This window comes from Nannobrachium achirus (genome assembly GCF_963921795.1).
Source record: "Nannobrachium achirus genome assembly, chromosome: 9".
Lineage (NCBI taxonomy): Eukaryota > Metazoa > Chordata > Actinopteri > Myctophiformes > Myctophidae > Nannobrachium > Nannobrachium achirus.
Window position 1 is genome coordinate 12,983,232 of NC_137818.1, and position 25,247 is coordinate 13,008,478.

The following is a 25,247-nucleotide window of genomic DNA, read 5'->3' on the forward strand; positions in this document are numbered from 1 at the left end:
TGGCACTGGTCGACATTGTACGTCTTTTAGGAGGCACAGATCATTCTGATAAAACGGTGGTTCTCGACACCCTCGAGTGGGTTCCAGGTAGAGATGGACCGATTGCAAAATTCTTGGCCGATACCGATCCACCGGTTTTATGAAGGTCTGACCTGCCAAAACCGATTTTTCCGATACCGATTTCTTTAGCCAAGAACTAGAAAATAGGGTTGCTCCAATACCCTTTTTTTCAGGCCAAATAGGCCTACAAGACATACTTCAATTTGAGTACCAATAAGCTTGAAGAACACTAATGGCAAATCAATCACAATAGTACAATATCCAAAATCACAGACAATATCCAGTCTAATATGACCGTCTGGACTAGGCAGGAGGAAAGCAGGTGACACATGTTTTTTTTTTTCTCCTTCTTTTTGGAGACGACATTTACACAGGATTATGGAATATATCCTTATATTGCAAAGGTAATCAGCGCCATCTGTATTCTGTAGGCTGCCTAAGCAGACTGGCTGCTACTTGCTAATGTTTACTTTAGTCACAGGACCAGAGCATCATGCTGTGCAGTGCCATAGACACAATTGGCGTAAAACCGGTATTTATGTCAGTGACCTGCCGGTCACCGATTCGGCCGGTTTGATATCATACCTGCTGATTTTTGATATTGGCCGATACCGATGTCCATCCCTAGTTCCAGGGGGTCCCAGCTGCTAAATGATTGATAGTTAGGAAGCAAATCTTGAAAATGTACAAATGGAACCAAGCGGACGCTCATGTGTCCCTTTGGTTCCATTTGTACACTCTCCGAGGTAAATTATCTCCAGAGGATTTATTGGTGTCCCAGAGATGAAAGATCATGTCAAGTGGGGGTCAGTTCAGGTGGCCTAATGCAGGGGTCTTCAACAGGGGGTCCGGGACCCCTAGGGGGTCCTCAGAGTTACGATAGGGGGTCCTCCAAATCATGGAAACTTTTTTCTCCTTTTTTATATTAACCACTTGAACCCTAGTGTTCTTATTCTGAGAACCTTTGCCAAGAATAGCAGATCTACAAGCTCACAACGCCTCGCAGCGCGAGGCGTTGAGAGCTTGTAGATCAGCTATTTTCGGCAAAGAGCTTTGGTGTAGAGGGGAAAAAGAGCAGACTAAGTACAGAGTGAAAGGTCAAGTTTATTAAGTATTGACGGTTCAAGTGGTTAAATATCTGAAAACACAAATTTACCTGAATCCAAAATACACTGATGATTGTGCTGTCAAACGATGAAACTATATGGAATCTATGAACAGGTTGTGGGGGTCCCTGCTTCATCTCTTTCTCAACTAAGTGGTCCTTGGCCTGAAAACGTTGAAGACCCCTGGCCTAATGAATATCAAACTGTGGGTCCTTGTTGAAGCTATTAACAGTTGAGAATCAAAAGAAAAATGGGTGATCCGTGCACTGGTGATTGAACCTGGAGTGCCCGGATCTCCCAATTGTTTCATGTGATATTTTATCCCGTCTGATCCAGGAGCACGTTTGACTATTCTAACTCTTTTGACCGTTACGTCTCTCCGGTGAGCACCTGTTGGCCTCGTCCTCTCTGCAGTTGTGTAAAACATGCTGTCTGGGTGTCTTACTGTTCTTTGTTCTTCTTCTGCAGCGGAGGACATGTCGGCCGTTTCAGAGCAGGGGTAAGATTGTTTATATATAACCATGTCGTCTTTTTTTAAAGGTGTATCGTTAAAGAGCAGCTACTTCGCCAAATTTGTTAGCACATGAATATGAAAAGACAAGCCATGGACCTATGTGACTGGCAAGGGTTTAAAAAAAGATTCTAATGTAGACCTTAGGAACCAAATGTGGGCCTTGGACTTTGTGTGGCCAGCCTGTGCCGTCGTCACTCGTCTTATGACTCCCAATTTGGGCGTAGTTTCACCCCAAACAGAGCCCATAAAACGAGTACTTATTTGGCCCTACTGGCACATGGAATGTGGCGCTGATCAGTCCAGTGGTTTAATGAGATTAACTAACTGACACGCACGCACAGACAGACCAAAACCAACCTTGACCCTCTTATGGATGGATTGGATATCTTCAGTAGCATCTCCTTGGTCAAAGAAGTGGATACGACCAGTCTCCTTACGTCAAAAGCCTCCTCTCCCCCATTGTGGTCAATCAGTTGTATTGCCGTCCAAAATATATTAGTCTACCAGTCACATAGACAGAAATCCACAGGCTCACATACTTTCAAGCTGTCTCTGTTGTGTGGAAACCTCACATGTCCAAAACTGTTAACTTGCCTCAGCACTTGGTATGTAACACAATATGAAAACATTTACTAATGCACAACATTGGATAAAAGAAATGGTACTTAGGGCTGGGCAATACGGTATATCTGTTACAGTTTGTTTGAGGTACCAGTAAGATTGGGGTTGGAGCGCTTGTTTTAGTTCACCTTATGGGCAGTCCCTGGAAGAAGCCCATGTCTCAGTGGTAGAGCATTTATCTGCATTGGTCCTACGTCTCATTGTTCCTCCATTGTTCCCATTTGTCCAACGCTGGTGAATGCTACTATGCCTAAACCTAACCCTAACCTTAGTAAAACTATGCCTAAACCTAACCTCAGTAAAACTATGCCTAAACCTAATCCTAACCCTAACCTCAGTAAAACTATGCCTAAACCTAACCCTAAAGTCAAATTATTCCTAATCCTAGTTCCCCGAAGAAGCTTGCTCCACCTTGTGCCCAAAAACGAGCGCTCCTGGTCTCAATCTTACTGAATCTCAAAAAAACTGTGACATCTATTTATACCGGTATCTTCTGGAATTTTGGATGTCATGATATGCCAGTTTTCTTTTCCTGTTTTTTTATGCTTAAATCTTTTTTCAAAACTAGCTTACTACAAGCTCACAAGCCGTTATTTTAGAAAACATACTGTATATCACAATATATTATCGGCACATTATCGATATCGAGTTTTTTGTTCAAACATATTGTGATTTTTGTATCCATATCGCTCAGCCCTAATAGTATCCGTACACAGATAAAGCAAAAGCTATCTCTCCTCAGGCTTTTTGTTTTTTTCAGGCAATTTCCTTATCTTGTTTTACTGGGGGATTGTCGTACTGTATGTCGGGGGGGTGGGGGGGAAAGGGAAGCCACAATGTTTTCATGTTGAGCACTTTTTTAGTTTACCGCTGTTTTTCCACTTCTATCACAGATGGGCAAAGAAAAGAAAGACGCCCATCAACTTAGTCCCAAGGTATGTATTTGACATGCATTTGTTGGCGCTGCCAGAGACACAGAGCAGCGACTGTGTTAGTGGTGGTGGGTGCTGTCTGGTCGGGGAGGAGGACACCGGACAGTATCTGTGTTAGAGGAGGAAAAACAGCCCAGTCCCAAACCAAGCGGTATTCCATCTTTTCTCTGAGTAGAAGCAGAGCTACCTGCGTGGTTGCATCTAAAGTAACACAACCTTGTCGTGTTGTGCTCCTCCTCTCCTCTCTCCTCTCTCCTCTCTCTGGTCTGTATGGTGTTTGTTTCTCTGCGTCTCCCAGGGGTGCTGCGGTGGAGAAGCCCAAGGGGCCCAGCAGGAGGAGCTCCCGGGCAGAGAAGGAGGTGGAGGAGGAGCCGGTGGCTGACAGCGGGACCAGGAAGAGATCGGCCAGGCCGGGCGCCGGCACGCAGGCTGCGAAAGGTAGCCACCAGAACCAGGGGCATCACAAGGGGGGGGAAAGTGGGACTGAGTTACTAGGGCCCAAGCCTTAATTATGTTATACTTTCACTATTGAAGAATAGCAGATATACAAGTTCACAGCACGGCACTCTGTGCCGCACTGTAAGCTTGTAGATCTGAGTCGTGAAAATGTGTGCAAATCTTTGAATATATATGTATTTTTTTAAGCGAACGTTTGTAACTCAAACTTTGCTTCTGTGGGGTCCCTGGAACTAAATATTTTGAGATTTACATTTTTGGGGGTCCTTCACATGAAAAGGTTTGAGCACCACTAACATAGAAACATATTTTTTTTTTTTTCCTGTAAGGAGCTAACCTGCTCCAATATCTGGCTTTGTCCGTTTGTCCCATAGACATAAAAAGGTAGACGCCTCCTTCGGCTCTTGGAGCGTTCGTAAAAAAGGATAGGCGATGTTTAAGGCAAGCTTCTGGAATTCTGAAGCACGCTTCCTGTGTGCGTCACAGAAGGAGACGTTCGTTAGACCAATCAGAGACAGGACTCCTCTCTTTCCCAGAGGAAGAGGTTTCCTCATGCCAATAAAGTTCATTTCACTGCATAAACATAAATCATAATGACAAATACAATCTTTAAATCTTGAATCCCTCTATTTTATCGGATAGGCTATGTTATGGTGATATTGCAGGCAGGATATCTCAAGATGTAATTGTCAGATTGTCCTGAATCTTGCTAACAATCCATGTTAGTGATCCCATGGCATCTAACTATATCGCCACCTTCAGGCCAAAATGTCAATTTAGCACAGAAAGTGTTGTAATCTTAGGTTGATTGCAGGATTGTGGTGACTGCATGGCCTCTCCTCTAGCGCCACCCTATGGCCAGCCTTTCTGTTATGCTGCTCTGTCACTTAATGCAAACACATTGTATTGCATTCTAATGTGTAGAATAAAATATTTTTTTGATTTGATCCAAGGTTAAACTCTAAAACCAAGCTAACCTAAAACAGTCTGATTAAGTCTGTTGTGGAGCCCACAGTGGAAAAAAATATATCACATTTTAAAAAGATGAAGCAGTCGTGTTGCACTGTCTGGTAGCATTGATGCAGTTTGAATTTATTCAAAGTCTTCTACAACAGGGACATGCAAACTATGTACTGGTGTGTTGTTACAGGGGGAGTGACCTCAATCAGATCCACGCGCATACGCATTAACGTTCTCAGTCGCAACGGCTGATTTCTGGCATTTGGATTCCACAGACGCCAACATGTCTTTCTTTGAAAGCATGATGTGCAGTGAAAATATCCTATCTACGAGCTCTGCAACACATTGATTTGGTTATTATTTTAAGAATAGAGAATTTTTAGACAAGATGGTGAAAAACTATCTATCCATCTGTCTGCCCATCCATCCATCTACTGAAGTATTTCTATAAGATTAGTTAGTAATAGTTAGTTAGTTTATTGACGCAATTGAATAAAACATTGGGTCCAAACAATAATCTAACAATAACCCATTAATAAAAACTTTTAGGTACAATACATTTAAAATATACAATACCCAGCACACAATCCCTTGACTCATACAACAGGAGCTTTCTGTTGTGCCAAAGGTGACAGGCAGGCAGACATGTAGTTCCTCTGCACAGTTCCTCTGTTGGTGCCCACAAAGAGTGAGCTCAGCTCAGTGAACTGATGTTCATATTTCCCTCTGGTCTGTCTTGTGTGAGGGGACACCAGTATGTGCTGTTGGTTTGGAAACCAATTATTTTATACTTTAGCTATTGAAAAATTGCAGATATACAAGCTCACAGCGTGCACTGCAAGCTTGTAGATCTGTTATTCTTTGAAACATCGTGAAAATGTGTGCAAATCTTAGTTTGAATATATGTATTTTTTTAGGCGAACATTTGTAACTCAAATTCTGCTTCTGGGGGGGTCCATGGAACTCAATATTTTGAGATGGGGGTCCGTGGCCAAATACATATAATTTTGGGGGTCCTTCACAAGAAAATGTTTGAGCACCACTGACATAGAAACATAGGTTTTAAAGATTTGAAATATGTTTAAAAAAAATGCACATTTTCACAATTTTTCAAAAATAGCAGATCTACAAGCTCGCAAGCTTGTATATCAGCTATTTTTCAATAGTTAATGCACCCAGGGCCCAGAATTTGGTGCGACACCCCTGCAGATCCCTACCGATACCCAAAGTGTCAAAACAAGCCAGTTTTGTGACCATCAAAGCCATCATAACGATGCACATTTATACAGACTTTCTTTTATGTTTTTTTTCCTCCTCTTCAGCAGAAACTGGAGCCAGTCCCACCCAGGCCAAACGAAGGAAGTCTAAATAGCCCTCACCAACACCTCGTCGTCGCAGCAACCTGTGAACTTGTACTGTAAATGTATTTTTATTTTCTTTGTGAAATCATTTGATATCGGTTCTCTCTCTCTCTCTCCTGGATTAAATGACATTTCAATTGAGGAAGCAACCATGTACAGATTAACTGTTGTTGTTATAAAAAATAATGATCTTATTGTTTTGTCCCTGCTATCATGTGAGATTGTAGCTAGAAGGTGTGTGGAATTGTGTGAAAGTTTTTTTGTTCTTTTGTTTTTTTAACGCTGGATTAATCATGTGAAGACTGATAATAGAAGCTTGTCATGGTTGTATAAAGAAGCTTGTCATGGTTGTATAATTATGTGGTTAAAACTGAATAAAATTTTCTACGGCTACTGCTTTGTCCAGTGAGAATGCTATAAATTTAATTCCTGACGGTCAAGACTTGTTTTAGTATAGTTTGTTCACGTCCGACTATTAAAACCTTGCCAGACACAAGCTGGATTGCTACAAGATTATTGATCAAGTAATTAATAGATCCAAGTGATTAGCCCTCGCAACAGTCAGACATTGTCCACACTTTTGCTTGTTAAAGAACAGATCAAATGACAGGCTAACTACTCAAATATTGATCCGACCCCACTAAACAATTTAGTCATCTGCAAAACCAAGTATGCTCATTTATTTAGTAGCACCGGTTCTCAACGTATGGTCCGGGGACCTCCAGGTGTCCAAAAGATGTACCCTTACGTCTGCAAGTCGGAGTCTTTCTTTCTTTCTTGGTGTTTCGATTGCTCTTAGACCCTAACACAGTGGTCTTCATCAGGGGGTCCTCAGAGTTACTACAGGGGGTCCTTCAAATCTTTGTGTGATAGAAACTTTTTTTTTCTCCTTTTTTATATTAACCACTTGAACCCTAACGTCCATATTCTGAGAACTTAAAGGGATATTACACTTTAAAAAAACACTTTTGGTCATTTTATCGTCTAATCAGGCTTTTATGAATATCCTGAACAGTTTTTAATTTGCTTCATTCAATATGTAGATATTTGATGTAAATGTTATCAGGCCCTCCAGGCCCAGGGCCACTCCCCACACACACCCATTTTAACTTCAAACTCCATTTTAACCATGATAAATTCATTAAAAACAACCATTAATTTTTCTGGTGACTCATACTACCCTCCTAATACGTGAGCAGGCCGTGTTTTTTCGATAACTTTTTTCATTTATTTTTAATAATCCATTTTTGTATTAAATATTTTTCATTTTCCCAAATAATTATTAAAAATAAATGAAAAAGGTTATCGAAAAAACACGGCCTGCTCACGTATTAGGATGGTAGTATGAGTCACCAGAAAAAATAACGGGTGTTTTTAATGAATCTATCATGATTCAAATGGAGTTTGAAGTTACAATGTGTGTGTATGGGGCCCTCCTCCTGGAGGAGGACTGATAACATTTACATCAAATATCTAAATATTGAATAAAGCAAATTAAAAACTGTTCAGGGTGTTCATAAAAGCCTGATTAGACGATAAAATGACCAAAAGTCTTTTTGAAAGTGAAATATCCCTTTAAGCCAAAAATAGCAGATCTAGCTTGTAGATCGGCTATTTTCAACAAAGAGGTTTGGTGTAGAGGGGGGAAAAAAGAGCACACTAATAGAGTGAAAGGTTAAGTTTATTAAGTATTGACGGTTCAATACACTGATGACTATTAAGTGTAATGAAACACTTTGTTTACTATGTGTTCCTATGAATGACATCAAATGGGTCCTTAAGGGGTTCCATCGGCCGGGGTCCCCAGCCAAAATAATGATGTTTAGGAAACCAGTCAACCCATATTACTGTAGATGTAACTCTTGAGCATGCACAACCTTGGGTCCATTTGGTTCCAATTTGTGTACTCAAGAGTCCACGTCCATCCATGGGGGTCCGGGACCCCTAGGGGTCCTCCAAATCTTTTTGTAATATAAACTTTTTTTCCCTTCTTTTTTAGCCAACAATAGCAGATCTACAAGCACCACAACGCCTCGCAGTGAGCTTGTAGATCGGCTATTTTAGGCAAAGGGGTTTAGTGTAGAGGGGAAAAAGAGCAGACTAAGTACAGAGTGAAAGGTCAAGTTTATTAAGTGTTGACATTTTAAGAATCCAAAATACACTGATGATTGTGCTGTGCTGTCAAAAGATGAGACTATAGGGCGGCTATGGAATCTATGAACAGGTTGGGGCCTTGGGGGGGTCCCTGCTTCATCTCTCTCTCAACTAAGGGGTCCTTGGCCTGAACACGTTGAAGAACCCTGTTTTAGTGTATTATTAAAGGATCTATTTTATTTTGGGTCAGGGAGGGACCCATGCAGACAGAGTATCTTCTCTCTCTCTCTCTCTCACTCACACACATTGTTCAAATTGATGTGGGCATGCGCACTCGGCCAATATTGGGACTTAGCCGAATGCGCAACGAACGGACTCCTCCATTCCAGAGAGTGCATCTCTGTAGAAAAGGCTTCCCAGAACGAGCAGCCTAGCCCTGCATGCCTGCCTAGTTGACACCCACCCAGCCTGTCTGTCTGTCTGTCTGTCTGTCTCCTGGAGAAGTGGACGCAACACTGGGACAATGAGCGGAGACCATGGCCAGAAGGACTCCCAGGTAAAAACCCTCTGTGTCACACTTGAATGCCTTTCGGAGAGTGTCACTGGGTCAGCTGCTATCTGACAAATAATAGTGGGCATGGAAAAAAATGTGTAATTATGCTGTAATAACGCATCGCCATAATAAAGTTTTTAAGCCACGTTGTCATTTAAACTGTGTGTAAACTTGGATATGATATGGGATGCGTTGTTATTTTTTGCAGCTGATCATCATAACTGTAGTGTGTAACCTGCTACTTGAAACTTGGAATCCTAATAACTAAAAATGCTTACCGGCATTTAGAAAATGCAAATGTTTAATGTCTTTGTTTTCGCAATCCGCAGGTCAACTCCGGATCCAAATCAAGCGGTACGTGTCCTCTGATCATCATCTGGTTTATTACAATGTTACAAATCGCAAATAATCGTGACTCGCCTGGCTCTCTCTCTGGGCTGGCTGTGGCTGATAGTTTTTTAAAAGGACCAGGATGAAATGGCGTCCCAGAGACTAAGTCCCTTCTCCTCGCCTCTCTTGCGGCTATTGTTCAAAAAGAGGCCCTCAAAATGACACTTGCGCCCGGCCGTGATCGAAGCCGAGGGCGGCATCGGGAAGGGCTCGGCGTCGTCGTTTTTTTGCATATAAAATTTCATATGTACGCGTGTGCATATATGGCTAATTCTGGAGCCGAAAGTGGCCGAATTGGGGCTGAGGACTTAGTCTCTGCGCCATTTTCTTTTTCTCCTTCTATCTGTAAGCAGCCAGGGTGGAGGCGCCGATCAGTGGGTAGAAATACTGTTACTGTCTGCCTTGATATGGAGTAGAGGAGCTGGGGAGGTTATCACTGATACACAGCCTGCAAATACACACAATGTGACAAATATACCATCTTGAATATATGCTTTGAAAACACCTTTCTGGCTGGGTATAGTGGCATCTTTTTTAAACTTGAACTTGAAATAATTGAAAAGAAAGTTGAGGGCTGCATTATTAAAACCATATGCTTGTTCTTCTTATGACAGTATTGCAGGCATTCTTTTAGACCTTTGCTACATCTATTGAAGGATTGTTATGTTTACATTATTATTATGACATGAGATGAAACTATAATCATGTTTGATATGACATGAATGATACATCTTTAGAGCTACATTATCTTTGGAGAACAACTGCCCCACAACCACTTTAAAGTTCAGAGCAGAGCACTTTTTTTCTTCTTGATGAATTAAGGCTCGTGGTGAAAATAAAAGGCATCCCAATAGTTTTTCTTTTTGTTGCACATGATGAATGAATGGACGTATGTTATTGTTTCCCCTGACAATAGTATGATCCTATAAACCTATCAGTTGTTGACCTGTCATGACAGCGGCAGGCCACGAGGTGACTGTCAAGTGTCAGCCAGCTGTCTGTCTCTCTCTCTCTCTCTCTCTCTCTGTCAATCTGCTGATAGGCTGGCAGCAGCATAGGAATGATGCTTCAGCAGTTATAAATTTTGATTTGATTACAATTTGAATCAGACTACAATCAGAGAGAGCTTAACATGCTGCCTTTTCTAGTTGACAGATTCACCCATTTGTTTTTGTTTAAAAGAAGAAAATAAATTGGGTTCACTAAAGCCCCCTTTCCACTGACATGGCCCAACACCACACCACTCCACAACGGCCACTTGTGCCTGAGACGAGTTTCCACTATACAAGGAGTGGTGTGAAAGTGGTACTAAAAAGTATCCTATCCAGAGTAGGTCTGAACTAGGCCAAACAGGGCCAAACACTTCATAATGACTGATCACTCACTGACCTTTCATTTAGATTATATTTTGTTATAACCACTATTATTATAATCTATTACAGAGTAGTTATCATTGTAATAATACTTTATAGTGTATTAAAATCAGAGTTATAATCTATCATAGTGTATTTCTAGTAAGACACCTGAGGGTGACATGCGACCTCAGGGTGACATGCGACCTCGCCCTTTCGCGTCAATTCTTGACCATCTGGCCAACCACAGCGTTTCTCTGACGATTCTAGTTGTTGTCATTCTGGGGGGAGTTTGTTCATGTTTTTGTGAGCGTATCAACCCTAGGAGACACAGGGAGAACATGCAAACTCCACACAGAAAGGCCCTATCGCCAACCCCACCTAGGGTGTGGGCGATAGTGCCTTTCTGTGTGGAGTTTGCCTAAACATGGAGATGTGGTAGTGCGACATCACTTCCTGTACAGACAGTCAGACAGACAGCCATTGACTCCGGCCTAACAATGGCTACTGTCTATGACGGTAGTCCCATATGACATGATGGACTGGACTATCTCCATAGTGTTCTCCACATCTCCATGTTTAGGCCAAATAGGTTTGCTCCATTTCTCCATTTATAGGTCCAAAAGCCCAACGTTGAGCTTGACAACGAAATGTTCTTAACACAGACGCCCCCATATTTATTTTAGAAAATATGTTAAATTCTAAGAACGTTTCGAGTACCGGTTTGTTACAAGAGCGAATAAGCGCTACACTTCTGGAATCCTGTAATTAGGATAGTTGTAATACAAATTTATATTGTATTATAATCACAGTTAAAAGGGTCAATTTCTTTCTTACAGTACTGTATGATAGGGATACTTTTGTGTAATGGAAAATGTAGATATTTTATGTGGTGCAGTGTGGTGTTGTGTGGTGCCAAAGTTGCAGTTGAAAAGGGGCTTAAGTTCTATGATAAGAAATGGAACCTGAAACTATTCCTGTACATTGATTGATTGATTGATTGATTGAATACTTTATTAACAGTTTGCTAAAAATACAGAGGCACAGTTATACACAATAATTCTAAAAGGATAACTGAAGATATTTCCACTTGTCACCCTATAGAATTCACAAAGACATTCATAAAGGCATACAATAACATACGATAAATCAATCAACATAGCTAAGGCCAAACTGGTAAAAAAAAAATCATCAATTTGGTGCACTTGGTGGAGAGTTTTTGATTTTTGGTATGGTGTTAGGTATGGGTATAAGGTTTTCAAAAACCATCGCAAACAAGTAGGGCTCGCCCCCTAGTGGTCTGTTTGCAATGAATTCAATAGTAGATCTGTCAGTACATGGTTGAAACCCCAAATAATTGATAAAATAGATTTTTCAATGGATTCTGTTACTATTGGGTATGATAAACAACATACTAAAAGTTTAGGAAAAAATGACTACGGGAAAGGCATCATTTTCAAGATGGCGTCAACGATGGCTGCCGGGAGCTAAAAATGCCTATTTAATGTGTAAAATTAATATAAAATATGCACTTGGTAACTAGCTTTTACATTTTGACATGGTGTTAGGTATGGGTATAAGGTTTTCAAAATCTATCGCAAACAAGTTGGGCTCACCCCCTAGTGGTCTAAAATATACTGACCTAATCTAATATCTGATTCATTGCAAACAGACCACCAGGGGGCGAGCCCAACTTGTTTGCGATGGTTTTTGAAAACCTTATACCCATACCTAACACCATGCCAAAATTCAAATACTCTTCACCAAGTGCATATTTTTTATGATTTTTTACACATTAAAACCCAGTTCATAGGCATTTTAAGCTCCCGGCAGCCATCGTGGACGCCATCTTGAAAATGGTGCCTTTCCGGTAATTATTTTTTCCTAAACTTTTAGTATGTTGTTTATCATACCCAATAGTAACAGAATCCATTGAAAAATCTCTTTCATCAATTATTTGGGGTTTGAACCATATACTGACGTATCTAATATTTGATTCATTGCAAACAGACCACTAGGGGGCGAGCCCAACTTGTTTGCGATGGTTTTTGAAAACCTTATACCCATACCTAACACCATACCAAAAATCAAAAACTCTCCACCAAGTGCACGAACTTTCCCAGTTTGGCCCCAGCTAAGGAGCAATATAGGCCTAATACTGTATGTGTACAAAAAACATTGTGGGGGGGTTGGGTACAGTAGAACATGTCTTACATTTGATCCTGATCATATTAGGCCTAGAGATGCCTCCTCCATTTCTAGATGGCTAGACAAGCTTTATCCCAATATCTTATATCTTATCAAACTTCAAGCCAAGTTTCCTTTTCCAAGTAAAAGGAAACTTGTCTTTTAGCCTATAGTTTTGTTATGTAGGCCTGTCATCTTCGCTAAATGCAAAGAATTTCTGTTGTGATGCAATTTTGCACGTACGTACGTGCCTGTCTGTCTGTCTAAATGCCAGTCGTAAGGGATGCTTTTCCTTCTCTTTTATAAATCATGCATGCACATTGCACACAATATGTGCACCACAATTAAACAACTGGAAGGAACAACAGCTACATCTGCCAGTGCCAGAGTATGTCGTCTCTGTCGGGTGGAAACCTCATTATGTCCAAAATTGACACTTTTCTGGATTAAAATGTAAAAGTAGCAATTATCAGGGGTTAAAGTTCTCAGTCGTGGGGACTGATTTCAGCCTTGAGGATTCCATAGATAGAGGCTATTTCTGAGATCAGTGCAGAGCTGCAATTTATTTTAAATAAATACGGGGGAGGTGTAGCGATGGCCACGGCGTGAATGACAAAGCCGTCAAAACGCTAGTTAAGTGATCTCCAAACTAAAAAGCAGTTAAAAAGATATGAGTATTTGAATTGGCCAGACTATAGAATACAACAGACCTTCAGAAGATACTTCTATAAAATTAAGCGTGGATTGGCACACACACATTCAGTGAAGGCAGTTCAGAAATTCAGGGAAACACCCCAAATATTGGTGTTTCTAAAATCATATATTGGGACATGGTATGAAAAATCTTGGGATTTTTGTTTTTGTTTTTTTTGCTTTAACCCCTGATTTATATTAGCAGCTCATTTTGAGCTTACGTTATCTGCTACTTTTGATGATCTTGTGTGACACTGCATAGTGTGATCAAGTAGGGAAGTGGTTCTCTGGGGACCACCAGTGGTCCTTGAGGGGGTTCCAGGTGGTCCCCAGCTAAATGATGGAGAGTTGGTAACCAAATGGACCCTTATTACATCTTTAACTCTTGAGAGTGTAAAATTATTGTTAAACATCTGCATTACTTAATTAACAAGAAGTCTACACGATTAGAGAATGCAGAATAATTTTTATTTTGATCAATGTTTGCCCTTTATCTCTCCTATGGCAACAACATCAATACAGCATGGAATTGTGGAGGAGAAAACAAGTTTTGGGTCTGAGAGGCAAAATCTCATCAAACGGTGGTCTGTGGCTCAAATGTTGAATAAATGATGGACCTTGATATGAAAACGGGTAAGGGGGCTTTAGGCCAGGGGCCAATTCTGATATCTTCACAAATTCGCACCACCCAAGGTGACCGTACATGAGTCATCACTTTTCATCAGTTTCATCAGTTTTGTGGGCGTTTTCTGGGGCCATTTGTAGCCCAAGGAATGTTTTTTGTACAAAACAAATGCTTGCAATGAATCATGACAAACCCCTAGTTAGACCCCTCACATCCTACTTAAATACCCAGAAAAAAAATCTGGGTATTTTCCTCCTGTATAGAAAGTCAATGGGAGACCGACTCTAGCGGCTGATAACATCAATTAAGCTGGGTCTCAGAAAGGGTTATCATGCCAAAATGTAAACTAGAGACACGTAGGAAGTAAAAAATGTAAAAAATGTACGGTCACCTTGGGTGGTACCAATTTGTGAAGATATCAGAATTGGCCCCTGGCCTAAAAAGTGCCCTCTCAAGACCATGAATGCAGTTTTTACTATGGTGAAAGAAATGCAAATGCCCTCTTTCCATGCCATACCTGAAGGCAGCATTCAAGAGAATTGCCTTAATTGTCCAAACTCTCCTGAACTTGCATGCAGCATCTTATGCTGAAAGAATTGCCCTCTCTGTTACGCCACATCAGTATTCACTTGATTATGCTTAGTTCAGTGTGGTATCAAGCACCGAAAATATTTTCAATATTTTCGATATTGCCTCTCTAACATTCTCTGCCCGTCCCTGGTTGAAAACCACTGAAGTAAGGCATTAATTCACAAAAAGAGGTTTCTGCCTGACAGCAACGACATACCGTATTTAATATTACACAGACAGGCGGATGCCTAACAGATGAGTGCTCAGATTACACCTTTCAACTGCTCCAAGTCCTTGTCTGCTGTGGGAGGATGCTGAGCTGAGCAGTGTGCCCTTTCATTTGTTTGTGTCTCTTAGACTCTCACAAGCATAAAGACAAGGAGCACCGGCACAAAGACCACAAGAAGGACAAAGAGAGGGAGAAATCCAAGCACAGCAGCAACAGGTACCCTGATATGATGATGATGATGATGATGGGGGCACTCCCCTCCTGCAGGCGTTGATGTTGTTATTGTTGTTATTGTTGTTTGGTGTCTCTGAACCCGCCACGATCAATGCCTTTTGATTGGTCAGGGGTGAAGAAGAAATATACTATATTGTTTTTTATAATAATAAAGGCCCATTCCCTCTGGGCCAGATATACAGATACAACAATATCCATTCAAGTGGATGGTAAGATACAGATATAAAATATCTGTGACAGATATATATTTTTTTATCTGTATCTTACCATCCACTTGAATGGACAAAGATATTTTTTTATCTGTTTATCTGGCCCAGTGGGAATGGGCCTTAATACAGCAAATTTATATAGCACTTTTCCCAAAAAACTAAATACCCCAAAGTCACTTTACAACAAGACAAACTAAACAACTTTATTAGGAGATAGAAAGTTAAAAGGCAAAAAAAGAAATTCAAGAAAAAATGAAAATGTTAAACATTAAGCTAAGACTAAAAGGTTCAAGGTTCAAGGTTGTACTTTATTGTTATGTCTTTTGTACAGGTACATAAGAGTAAAACTTGTTTTTGTTTGGCATCCTTCAGACAATGCAATATGCATATAAGACGTTGAAAGATGAGAAAATAAAGAGTGCAAAAGAGCAACGAGAAAAGAAAAGAGAAGACCATCCTCAAATGCACATGAATCATCATCATAAAGTTTGGCATATTCTATACGCCAACAGCATATTCTTTTCCAGTAGTTGCTACTGTACTGTACTGTACTGTACTACTTAACGTTTTTTGTAAACATCTTCACAGTATGTTCTATGTGCAGGTTAAAAGGCAGAAGGGGAGATTTAAGTTGGGGGGAGGGGGGGGGGGGGGGTAAGTCTGAAAAGGTGGGTTTTGAGGGAGGCTTTGAACACAACAGGGCATAGGTTTATATCTAACCTTTATGGTTTACCATCACTTCTAGTAAGTACTTACATTTTATGATATAACATGATATTTGTTAGCCCATTGGAGCCATGATGTCTCCTCTAGGCCTGATAGCTGTTGTTTTTATTACAGCCTGTCTTGTTATGGTTCAGCTTGTCCTACAGTATAACTCTGTACTGAGACCTGCATGTGCTTGTTGGCACCGCTACCTTAACCCCCGAGCTGTGTCAGACTCTGTGTCCAAAGCAGGGGTCTTCAACATGGGGTCCAGGACCCAAAGAGGGTCCTCAGAGTTACTACAGGGGGTCCTCCAAATCTTTGTGCGATAGAAGCTTTTTTTTTCTCCTTTAACCACTTGAACCCTAGCGTCCATATTCTGAGAACTTTAGCCAAAAATAGCAGATCTTTGAGCTTGTAGATCGGCTATTTTTGCCAAATACGTTTGGTGTAGAGGGGAAAAAGTTCAAGTTCAAGTACAGAGCGAAAGGTCAAGTTTATTAAGTATTGACGGTTCAAGTGGTTTAATATCTGAAAATACAAATTGACATGAATCCAAATTTCACAATACACGATGATTGTGCAGTCAAACGATGAAACTATGGTATCTATGGGTTGTGGGGGTCCCTGCTTCATCTCTCTCTCTCTCTCTCTCGACTAAGGGGTCCTTGGCCTGAAAACGTTGAAGACCCCTGGTCTAAAGTACTTCTCCCCATGATAGGGTGTACACCAGTAAGACTCCCTAATCGGGAGATAAGCGCCCGTCAGGTCGCAGCGTGATTTTAGGGCAAAATGTGTAGGCGCAGTGTCCAAAAAAAGTGTTTGAAAAAATATATGGGACAGATCCATGTTGATGACATGAGTGTAGACATACTGTGTTCCAAAAATGTGTTTGAAAAAATTGGCCTGATGGTGGCGCTATATGGGACAGATTCATGTTGACGGCTCTCTTGGCGCCGCCGAGGCGGGTGCGTGGGTACCGGCCCCGGCTCTCCCGGTCGCTCCTAGCCTGAGTTGCGGCATTTTATGTGTGCTGCAGTGGCGGGGGTCCTCCACTAGGGGTGCGACCACTTTTGCATCCATTCTGGAGCACCAGGAGTCGGTGGTCCCTGGGAATTCCCCGTGAACAGCCCCGTTGGGGTGGTCGTTGGTCATTTTAGCACTTTTTGGCGGCGGCGACAGGGGGTCCCTGGGGGTCCCTGGAGCTCCGGGGGTCCCGGGAGGGGTGGAGGTTGTGGATTGGCAGGCAAGGAGTGTGTGTGCAAAGATTGGCATGGATTGGGGCAACGGTGGCGGAGATATGAGTTGGGGAAAAGTGTGACGTGACGGACAGACTGACAGACTGACGGACAGACTGACAGACAGCCTGTCGAGGTTTTGGTAGTAGATAGATAGATAGATAGATAGATAGATACCTTTATTATCCCAAGGGGGAAAATTAGTTGTCCAGTAGTAGCACAGCAGTATACAGTTATTTACAAAGTTACAGAGACGTAAGAAAGATAGATAAGAGGGAAAAAAACAAAAACAAAGACAAGAGCAGTACAGTACCAATAAGGAGAAGGTGCATCAATAGAGGGGGGCGAATAATATATAAGTATATATACATAAAGTGTCTTGCAAAAGAGACCATAGCAGTCAATGCTAGTTAGTGCAAACAAGTATCTCACTGTCATTGTTAAACAAAGCAAAAATACTCAGAAACTACCAACACTAACAACCTAATAGTGCAGTGTCAAAAATCAGTGCGAAAAAACGAAGAAACTAGGAAGCGTGTCACCGCAAGGCGCACCTGAGCACTCTTCCTGGAAGGTCCTTAGAGTTCAAAGTCAATACAGCAATTGTTCCTTAGAGGTCAAAGTCAATACAGCAATGGTTCCGTAAGTCTAAGTTAGGAAGGGAGACCTTTTCAAGCGTCCGTTATGTGTCTCGTTGTACAGCTTAAGGGCAGCCGGTACAAAAGATTTTCCTAATCTCTCACATCTCCGTACTGGGTAGGTAAAGCGGTCGTTTCCTCTCTTACTCCAGTAACTGGTGATCTCTAGATGGAGGGGGTGGGAGGAGTTCTCCAAGATGGAATCTAGCTTCTTCGCAGTGCGCACCCTGGTTACTTCCTCCACCCCCTGCAGAGAGGGCCCAACGACAGAGCCAGCTTTCTTCACCAGTCTGTTTAGGTTAAACGTGTCACCTGCTCTGTTGTTGCCACCCCAGCATGTTATGCCAAAAAAGAGGACACTTGCCATGACAGACTGATAGAACATCTGTAGCATCCTATTGCACACCCCAAACGATCTCAGTCTTCTCAGGAGGAACAGCCTGCTTTTCCCCTTGCTGTGAATCGCCTGCGCGTTGTCCGACCAGTCCAGTGAACTATTCAGGTGTACTCCGAGGAATTTGTAGTTATCCACGAGCTCAACCACCTCACCGTTAATGGTGCTTGGCACCGGGGGGACTCTCTTGGAGGTGCGGAAGTCCACCACCATCTCCTTAGTCTTGCTTGCGTTGAGCTTGAGATGGTTGTCCTCGCTCCACTGCACAAAGTCCCTAACCACACCATCGTGCTCAGCCGTGTTGTCACCCGAGATCTTGCTGATCACTACGGTATCATCTGAGAACTTCTGCAGATGACAGGTCTTGGAGTTGAAGCGGAAGTCCGATGTATAGAGAGTGAACAGGAAGGGTGAGAGCACAGTTCCTTGAGGGGCCCCCGTGTTGCTAGTAACTGCGACCTGACGGTCGCAATTAAAGCATAACCATCACCACTGAGAATATTGTCTTGACTCCCATTGCCTCATCAATTTTCACTTTTTACCCAGATTGTGGTGAAGTCGATTGATAGATTGGACTAATTTATTGATACTTAAAATAGAAAGTGTCCCCTCCAGCCAGAGACACCCCAGATACAGAAATCATTAAAAGGATAAAAAACTACAATAAAGCCCAAAGGCTTATTTTCATTGTGGTCCTTTGGAGTTTATGCGTGGTATTGGTGTGGCTGAAAACATTTTAGTTCAGGTTATATTAAGCACTGTTAGATATAGTTAGGTTAATATATGCCCTATGGCAGGGGTGGGCAACTTTGATGATGGAGAGGGTCACTATATTTCCACGTTCACTCCAGAGGGCCACAATGCATACACAAGTCAAAAATAGCCGATCTACAAGCTATTAGATCGGCTATTTTTACTATTTTTGAATTGGAATCCGGAATTATTTTTAGCTATTTTAATTGGATTCCTGAAAAGTAACATTTTTATTTAATTTCAAATGCATTTATATGACTATGCTAACTTCATGAACTTAAATTCAAATACATTGGACATAAAAAAAGACTAAGTGACTAAGCTACTATTATAGACTGATGTAATTAAAGTGAGAGCATGGTTGGAATTGTAACAGCTGAAAATAATACTAAATCAGTATTACAATATTAACCTGCGGGCCGCATTAACACGTTGCAGTCCGAAATAGAATGGTGGTTGGTAGATTAGCCGTGAAATTTCTATTATTGTATTGTGATCTGAGACATAATATTATGTTTATAAACATGACCCCGCAGCCCCTCCATCTTGAACAGCGCCGCTGTTTTTTCTTTTTTTTTTCCCCCCAGGCCAGTAACTCACCATGATTTTCTCGATCTCCGTTGGGATAGAATGGGGGTTTTGGCCGATCGTCGATGTCCCCGTGCGTTTCGCGTGCGCGATCCTTTCACGTAAATGTCCCCGCAAATAGTCCATGTGTGACTGAAGAACAGAACTGAAAAGTTTCGCTAGCATAGCCCCAAGCATGGCTGCAGGAGGAGCTCGAGTGTGTAGACAGTAAACGGATGGGTGGAAGGTGCCTTGGAGAAGGAGAGGCGCTGACGTCACCTCTGCTTCATGCACGGTCTGCATGAGCCATCAGTGCACGAGTGGTGACTAGGGAAGGTTAGACGATCGCCGATTTTCGGATCAAAAGCTTTTATTCCGGTTTTAAAGACAAAGTCCGGGAATAGACGGCCTGGCTGAGAGTCCCTGGGGGGATGTGCGATATAGTACGGTTTTAACATTAAGGGGCCCCCCTTGGCTTAGAAGGTGTTAAGTGAAGGTGGGGGTCGCATGTGGCCCCCGGGCCGCCAGTTGCCCATGTATGCCCTATGGGTTTGGTGAGATAAAGGTTAGGGTAAGGAACTGGGGAGGAGGGTATTCATTTAGAGCAGGGGTCTGCAACCCTTTGACATGAAGTGCCATGTTTTTTTACATTCAATTATGACACCATCAAAACAGCCAATCCCCGTGTTATCCTCCCTTGGGATGGGTCTGTTATCACCCCTGTCATGCCTTGGCCAAGGCTCAGTAGTCAGACTACCAACTACCAGGAGCTGGTAGTTCCGATATCACCCATAGACTTGTCATTGCAATGCGCATGCGCCAACGCACGTTCTCTGGAATAACGTACTGGTGGCTCCCTGTGAGAATCGAACCCGGGTCTGAGTTTTACTAGTCCCATGCTCTACCAACTGAGCTAACGAGACGGTTGGAAATCGCTCGTTCTTTTGTCTGCTCTTATTTTTGACAACGTGGATACTCCTTTATTTGAGCAGTCCCCTGGTCAAAATTTACTATTCTGTCCATAACGGCACATAATTCGGTAACGCCGCTGAGTCGGCTCAGGCGCCGTTCGCACCGCTCGTCGCGGCGACTCGGCTTCGCTATCGCTCGCCTCGGCGGCTCCTCACGGGGCTCATCGGCGCCTGAGACGGCGCGGCTCCGTCGTCTATAGTGGCGTGAACGGTAGCGTCGGGTGGCTGATGTCACTGGGCGCGGTATCGAATCTCGCTTCGGGAGCAACTTTTTTTTTCTTTCTTCTCGGCTGATATTAAGGTTGATATTGGGACTACCCAGCTACTGGTAGCTGGTAGCCTAGTCTGACTACTGAGCCTTCTCTAAGGTATGACAATTTTGATAACAGTCCCATAGCAAGGATATGATAACACGTGTATCAGGTGATCAAAATGACATTTCCAACAGATTAAAATTTTCCATATACATAATCCTTATAACCTTATCCTTTCCCTTCCTCTTTTGAAATATTTTATTTTACGTCTCCCTCCCCAGTCAGAGTTCAGATTTGAATGGATGTAGAATTCGCATATATGTGTATAGATTTGCATACATGTGAGAGGACTTATAGGAATATTTCCCTTTCAAAACATTTCTGGGTCATTTTATCGTCTTCCCAGGCTTTTGCGGACACCCCAGACCGTTTTTAAGTTGCTCGGTTCAGTATTTAGATATTTGTTATTCATCTTATCAGACCATCTTATCTTACCCTTCCTACAAACCCATTGTTACTTCAAACTCTGAGGATTCATCTAAAACACCCCTCCTTTGGTTCTGGTGACTCATCATGTCCTTCTAATACGTGAGGGGGCCATGTTTTTTTCGATTACTTTCATTGAACGTTTTTATTGTATTTTTTCCTTTTCCTTTTTTTATATAATTGAAAGAAGTTATTGAAAACACGCTGCCCCCTCACGTATTAAGAGGGCAGTATGAGTCACCAGAACCAAGGCCGGGTGTTTTCAATGAATCTATCATGGTTAAAATGGGGTTTGAATACAGGAAGAGCTGTTTCTTGAAAAATTGGAGAAATGGACTGAATACATGACCCGGAAGAATGACACCATTGAAATGGACTGTACTATGATGAAGAAAAATATGTAAAATGTTGACCCTGTAAATGTGTGGGCATGTGACAAAATAAAAACCAATTATTAAAAAAAAGTAGGAAAAAAATAGGAAAGGGTGTTCACAAAAGCCTGAGTAGATGATGAAATGAAGCAAAACAGTTTTGAAAGTGAAATATCCCTTTAATTGAATTGACTCAATTACAAACATTTTATTTTAAAGAAAAATCCTCTCTCTCTGATTACCCTCCCCTGTGCCAAGGCTGGTACCCGTTCCTACAGTATAGCCCTGGTTTAGAGTGTCTCTGACCACTTAATAGCATTTCTTAGTTTTTTCTGACAGCAGAGCTTAATATTCATGGCCTTGTTGTTTTTTTTTCTCCATTTGTGTACATTATCATGATTCATCAGACATTACACACATTCATGTATGTTAAACCTAATGAACCCTATATCGTTCCCATTCTTTGTATCACCTGCAGGGGGCAAAGGAAGGTGTGCTGCATTTGCCCCGACATAAAAGGTTGTCCACCAGAAATATTATCTATGACCCAGTAGGATCACAACCTATATGGACAACCCGGTCAATTTGTACGGCAAAGTTCCAATGGTCGCCTCAATATTAGCCCCTATTAGTTTTAATGGGGGGTGAATAGGGAAAAATTTTAAACTGAGGGATATTTCCACGAAACTTCACAGGTTGATCAATGGTATACATATGAACATTTTTTGTATTGCAAGTTTCCATGAAATCCAATATGGCCACCACAATATGGCCGCCATAATGTAAGGACCCAGAAAATAGGTTTTGCCTCTAACTTCTGAACCAGATGAGCTAGAAACGCAAACTTGGTGTCTATTTCATGGTGTCTGACCATGGGAGACTCAATGGAATAGCTAATTTTATTATTGGGTGTGTCTGGACCTTTATTGTGCATATTTGCAAGATGGTGGACTCCCAAAATAGAGCTTTAACATAATTTCTACCATGATTGTTGACTGCTTTTGCAAATACAAGCAATATGAATCCATTTGCTAAGATTTATGGCACAGAAGGGACTTATACCTGTATTATTCTTGAGTTTGCATGTTGTCAAAATGGCTGTAAACGAGATATTATATTTCCTGTCCGATTCTACTGTATGTAGTTGTAGCAATGACTTCAGATAAAATCAGAGACCAAAACAATGTATCTTAGAAATTATTTTTTTATTTAAAAAATTAATAAAAAAAAGAGAGAGATTATCTCAATGAAATGAATGCAACTGCCTTTTTGGGTCTTTCACACATAGACATGCACATGCTTTCCAACAACTTCAGCTTCAGGGAAATTATAATGAACACATGATTAAAACAGGCTGCATTATAATGCAAATAATTGCTAGTCACTATCACTGTCATGTGTACCTATCCTGCTGCATCTTGTCTCCAGTCCTTGGCAACGACACCCCAAGTAGCATGCAATTCCCTTCTTCGCACATGAACAGTTTTTCTGGCAGCCTTTGATACAGCTACATGATATTGCCTTGTCCATTGATATAGGCCAGGCTGGCTCTGTAGATGGACAGGGGACTGCCTTCCCATGGCGGCAGCATGATATAGGCATCTATATCATGCTGCCACCCACCTCCTAGACCTTCCAGAGCTGTGGGTGAGAACAGAGCAGGATGCATATCTTCCTATCCATCACATGGTCTCAGCCCTTGGACTCGCACAGTGTCGTGCCCTGCCCTTTATTCACAGCCTGAGTGGCAGAGATACCACCAGCTATCCCTTTTTCACTGGAAAGAAGGCATGGTTCAAGACCAGCATGGGTCTAGATCTCCCTGCACTTCAGGAGTTTGGTGAAAATTCCTCTTATTCCCTCTCAGAGGATGTCAAGAATCAGGCTAGAGACCTCACGATAGCTGTATGTGTATATGCATCAAAAGCTGACCATTCGGAGGACTTTGACCTGGCAAAGCTGAGAGTGTACAAGTTCCTAAATTACCGATCAACCCTGTTGAAGCTGCTGCCACCTACAGAAAATGCCTTTGGCCTGCACCTGAAAAGAGCTGCTCTTGCAGCCATAATAGATAAAACTGCACACATCGCGAAGCCAGACATCCCTTGCTTCACTGAATATGGATGGTCTCTCAGTGATGGGAAGGCAGTCCCCTGTCCATCTACAGAGCCAGCCTGGCCTATATCAATGGACAAGGCAATATCATGTAGCTGTATCAAAGGCTGCCAGAAAAACTGTTCATGTGCGATCCATCCATCCATCCATCCATCTTCAACCGCTTATCCGGAATCGGGTCGCGGGGGTAACGGTTCCAACTGAGACTTCCAGATTTCCTTATTCTGCGTAATTTCCTCCACTCCCTCTGGGAGTATACCGAGGCGTTCCCAGGCCAGTCTGGAGATATAATCCTTCCATCTGGTCTTAGGTCTGCCACGGGGTCTCCTCCCAGTGGGACGTGCATCGAGGACCTTCCTAGGAAGGCGCTCGGGGGGCATCCGTACTAGATGCCCGAACCACCTAAGCTGACTCCTTTCCAAGTGAAGGAGCAGCGGTTCTACTCCAAGTCTCTCTCGGGTGATTGAACTTCATGTGCGAAGAAGGGAATTGCATGCTACTTGAGGTGTCGTTGCCAAGGACTGGAGACAAGATGCAGCAGGATAGGTACACATGACAGTGATAGTGACTAGCAATTATTTGCATTATAATGCAGCCTGTTTTAATCATGTGTTCATTATAATTTCCCTGAAGCTGAAGTTGTTGGAAAGCATGTGCATGTCTATGTGTGAAAGACCCAAAAAGGCAGTTGCATTCATTTCATTGAGATAATCTCTCTCTTTTTTTATTAATTTTTTAAATAAAAAAAATAATTTCTAAGATACATTGTTTTGGTCTCTGATTTTATCTGAAGTCATTGCTACAACTACATACAGTAGAATCGGACAGGAAATATAATATCTCGTTTACAGCCATTTTGACAACATGCAAACTCAAGAATAATACAGGTATAAGTCCCTTCTGTGCCATAAATCTTAGCAAATGGATTCATATTGCTTGTATTTGCAAAAGCAGTCAACAATCATGGTAGAAATTATGTTAAAGCTCTATTTTGGGAATCCACCATCTTGCAAATATGCACAATAAAGGTCCAGACACACCCAATAATAAAATTAGCTATTCCATTGAGTCTCCCATGGTCAGACACCATGAAATAGACACCAAGTTTGCGTTTCTAGCTCATCTGGTTCAGAAGTTAGAGGCAAAACCTATTTTCTGGGTCCTTACATTATGGCGGCCATATTGTGGCGGCCATATTGGATTTCATGGAAACTTGCAATACAAAAAATGTTCATATGTATACCATTGATCAACCTGTGAAGTTTCGTGGAAATATCCCTCAGTTTAAAATTTTTCCCTATTCACCCCCCATTAAAACTAATAGGGGCTAATATTGAGGCGGCCATATTGGAACTTTGCCGTACAAATTGACCGGGTTGTCCATATAGGTTGTGATCCTACTGGGTCATAGATAATATTTCTGGTGGACAACCTTTTATGTCGGGGCAAATGCAGGTTTCCTAAAAAAAGGCTGGTTTGCCCCCTGGGTATATACAGTAGTTTCAGTGAAGAGATTTAAAGTGTGAAGGAAAAAAGGATCGGTCAACGTGGACGTTGCCATTAATGCCATAACTATTAGAAGTAAAGTTGCAGCCTAAAATGATATAAT

General features: G+C 41.9%; 3 protein-coding genes across 4 annotated transcripts in view; all 3 read left to right on the forward strand.

Annotated features, from left to right (window-relative positions):
- ncoa6 (nuclear receptor coactivator 6) overlaps window positions 1-6,387 on the forward strand; it is a 31,067-nt gene extending 24,680 nt beyond the window's left edge. The window contains exons 21-24 of one of the 2 annotated variants that reach the window (XM_080733183.1): window positions 1,635-1,665; window positions 3,195-3,236; window positions 3,532-3,671; window positions 5,972-6,387. In XM_080733183.1, coding sequence (XP_080589309.1) covers window positions 1,635-1,665; window positions 3,195-3,236; window positions 3,532-3,671; window positions 5,972-6,021 — 263 coding nt within the window. In that variant the 3' untranslated portion in view covers window positions 6,022-6,387. The remainder of the gene's footprint in view (window positions 1-1,634; window positions 1,666-3,194; window positions 3,237-3,531; window positions 3,672-5,971) is intronic. The other variant, XM_080733184.1, reaches the window with a different exon arrangement.
- Window positions 1-25,247, forward strand: part of LOC308290648 (deoxynucleoside triphosphate triphosphohydrolase SAMHD1-like) — a gene marked incomplete at its 3' end in the record, with an annotated part of 439,146 nt that overhangs the window by 184,171 nt on the left and 229,728 nt on the right. The window lies entirely within an intron of this gene.
- top1b (DNA topoisomerase Ib) overlaps window positions 8,628-25,247 on the forward strand; it is a gene marked incomplete at both ends in the record, with an annotated part of 43,361 nt that continues 26,741 nt past the window's right edge. Inside the window, 3 exons of the mRNA XM_080733189.1 lie at window positions 8,628-8,660; window positions 8,987-9,011; window positions 14,832-14,919. Of these exons, the coding sequence (XP_080589315.1) occupies window positions 8,628-8,660; window positions 8,987-9,011; window positions 14,832-14,919 (146 nt within the window). The remainder of the gene's footprint in view (window positions 8,661-8,986; window positions 9,012-14,831; window positions 14,920-25,247) is intronic.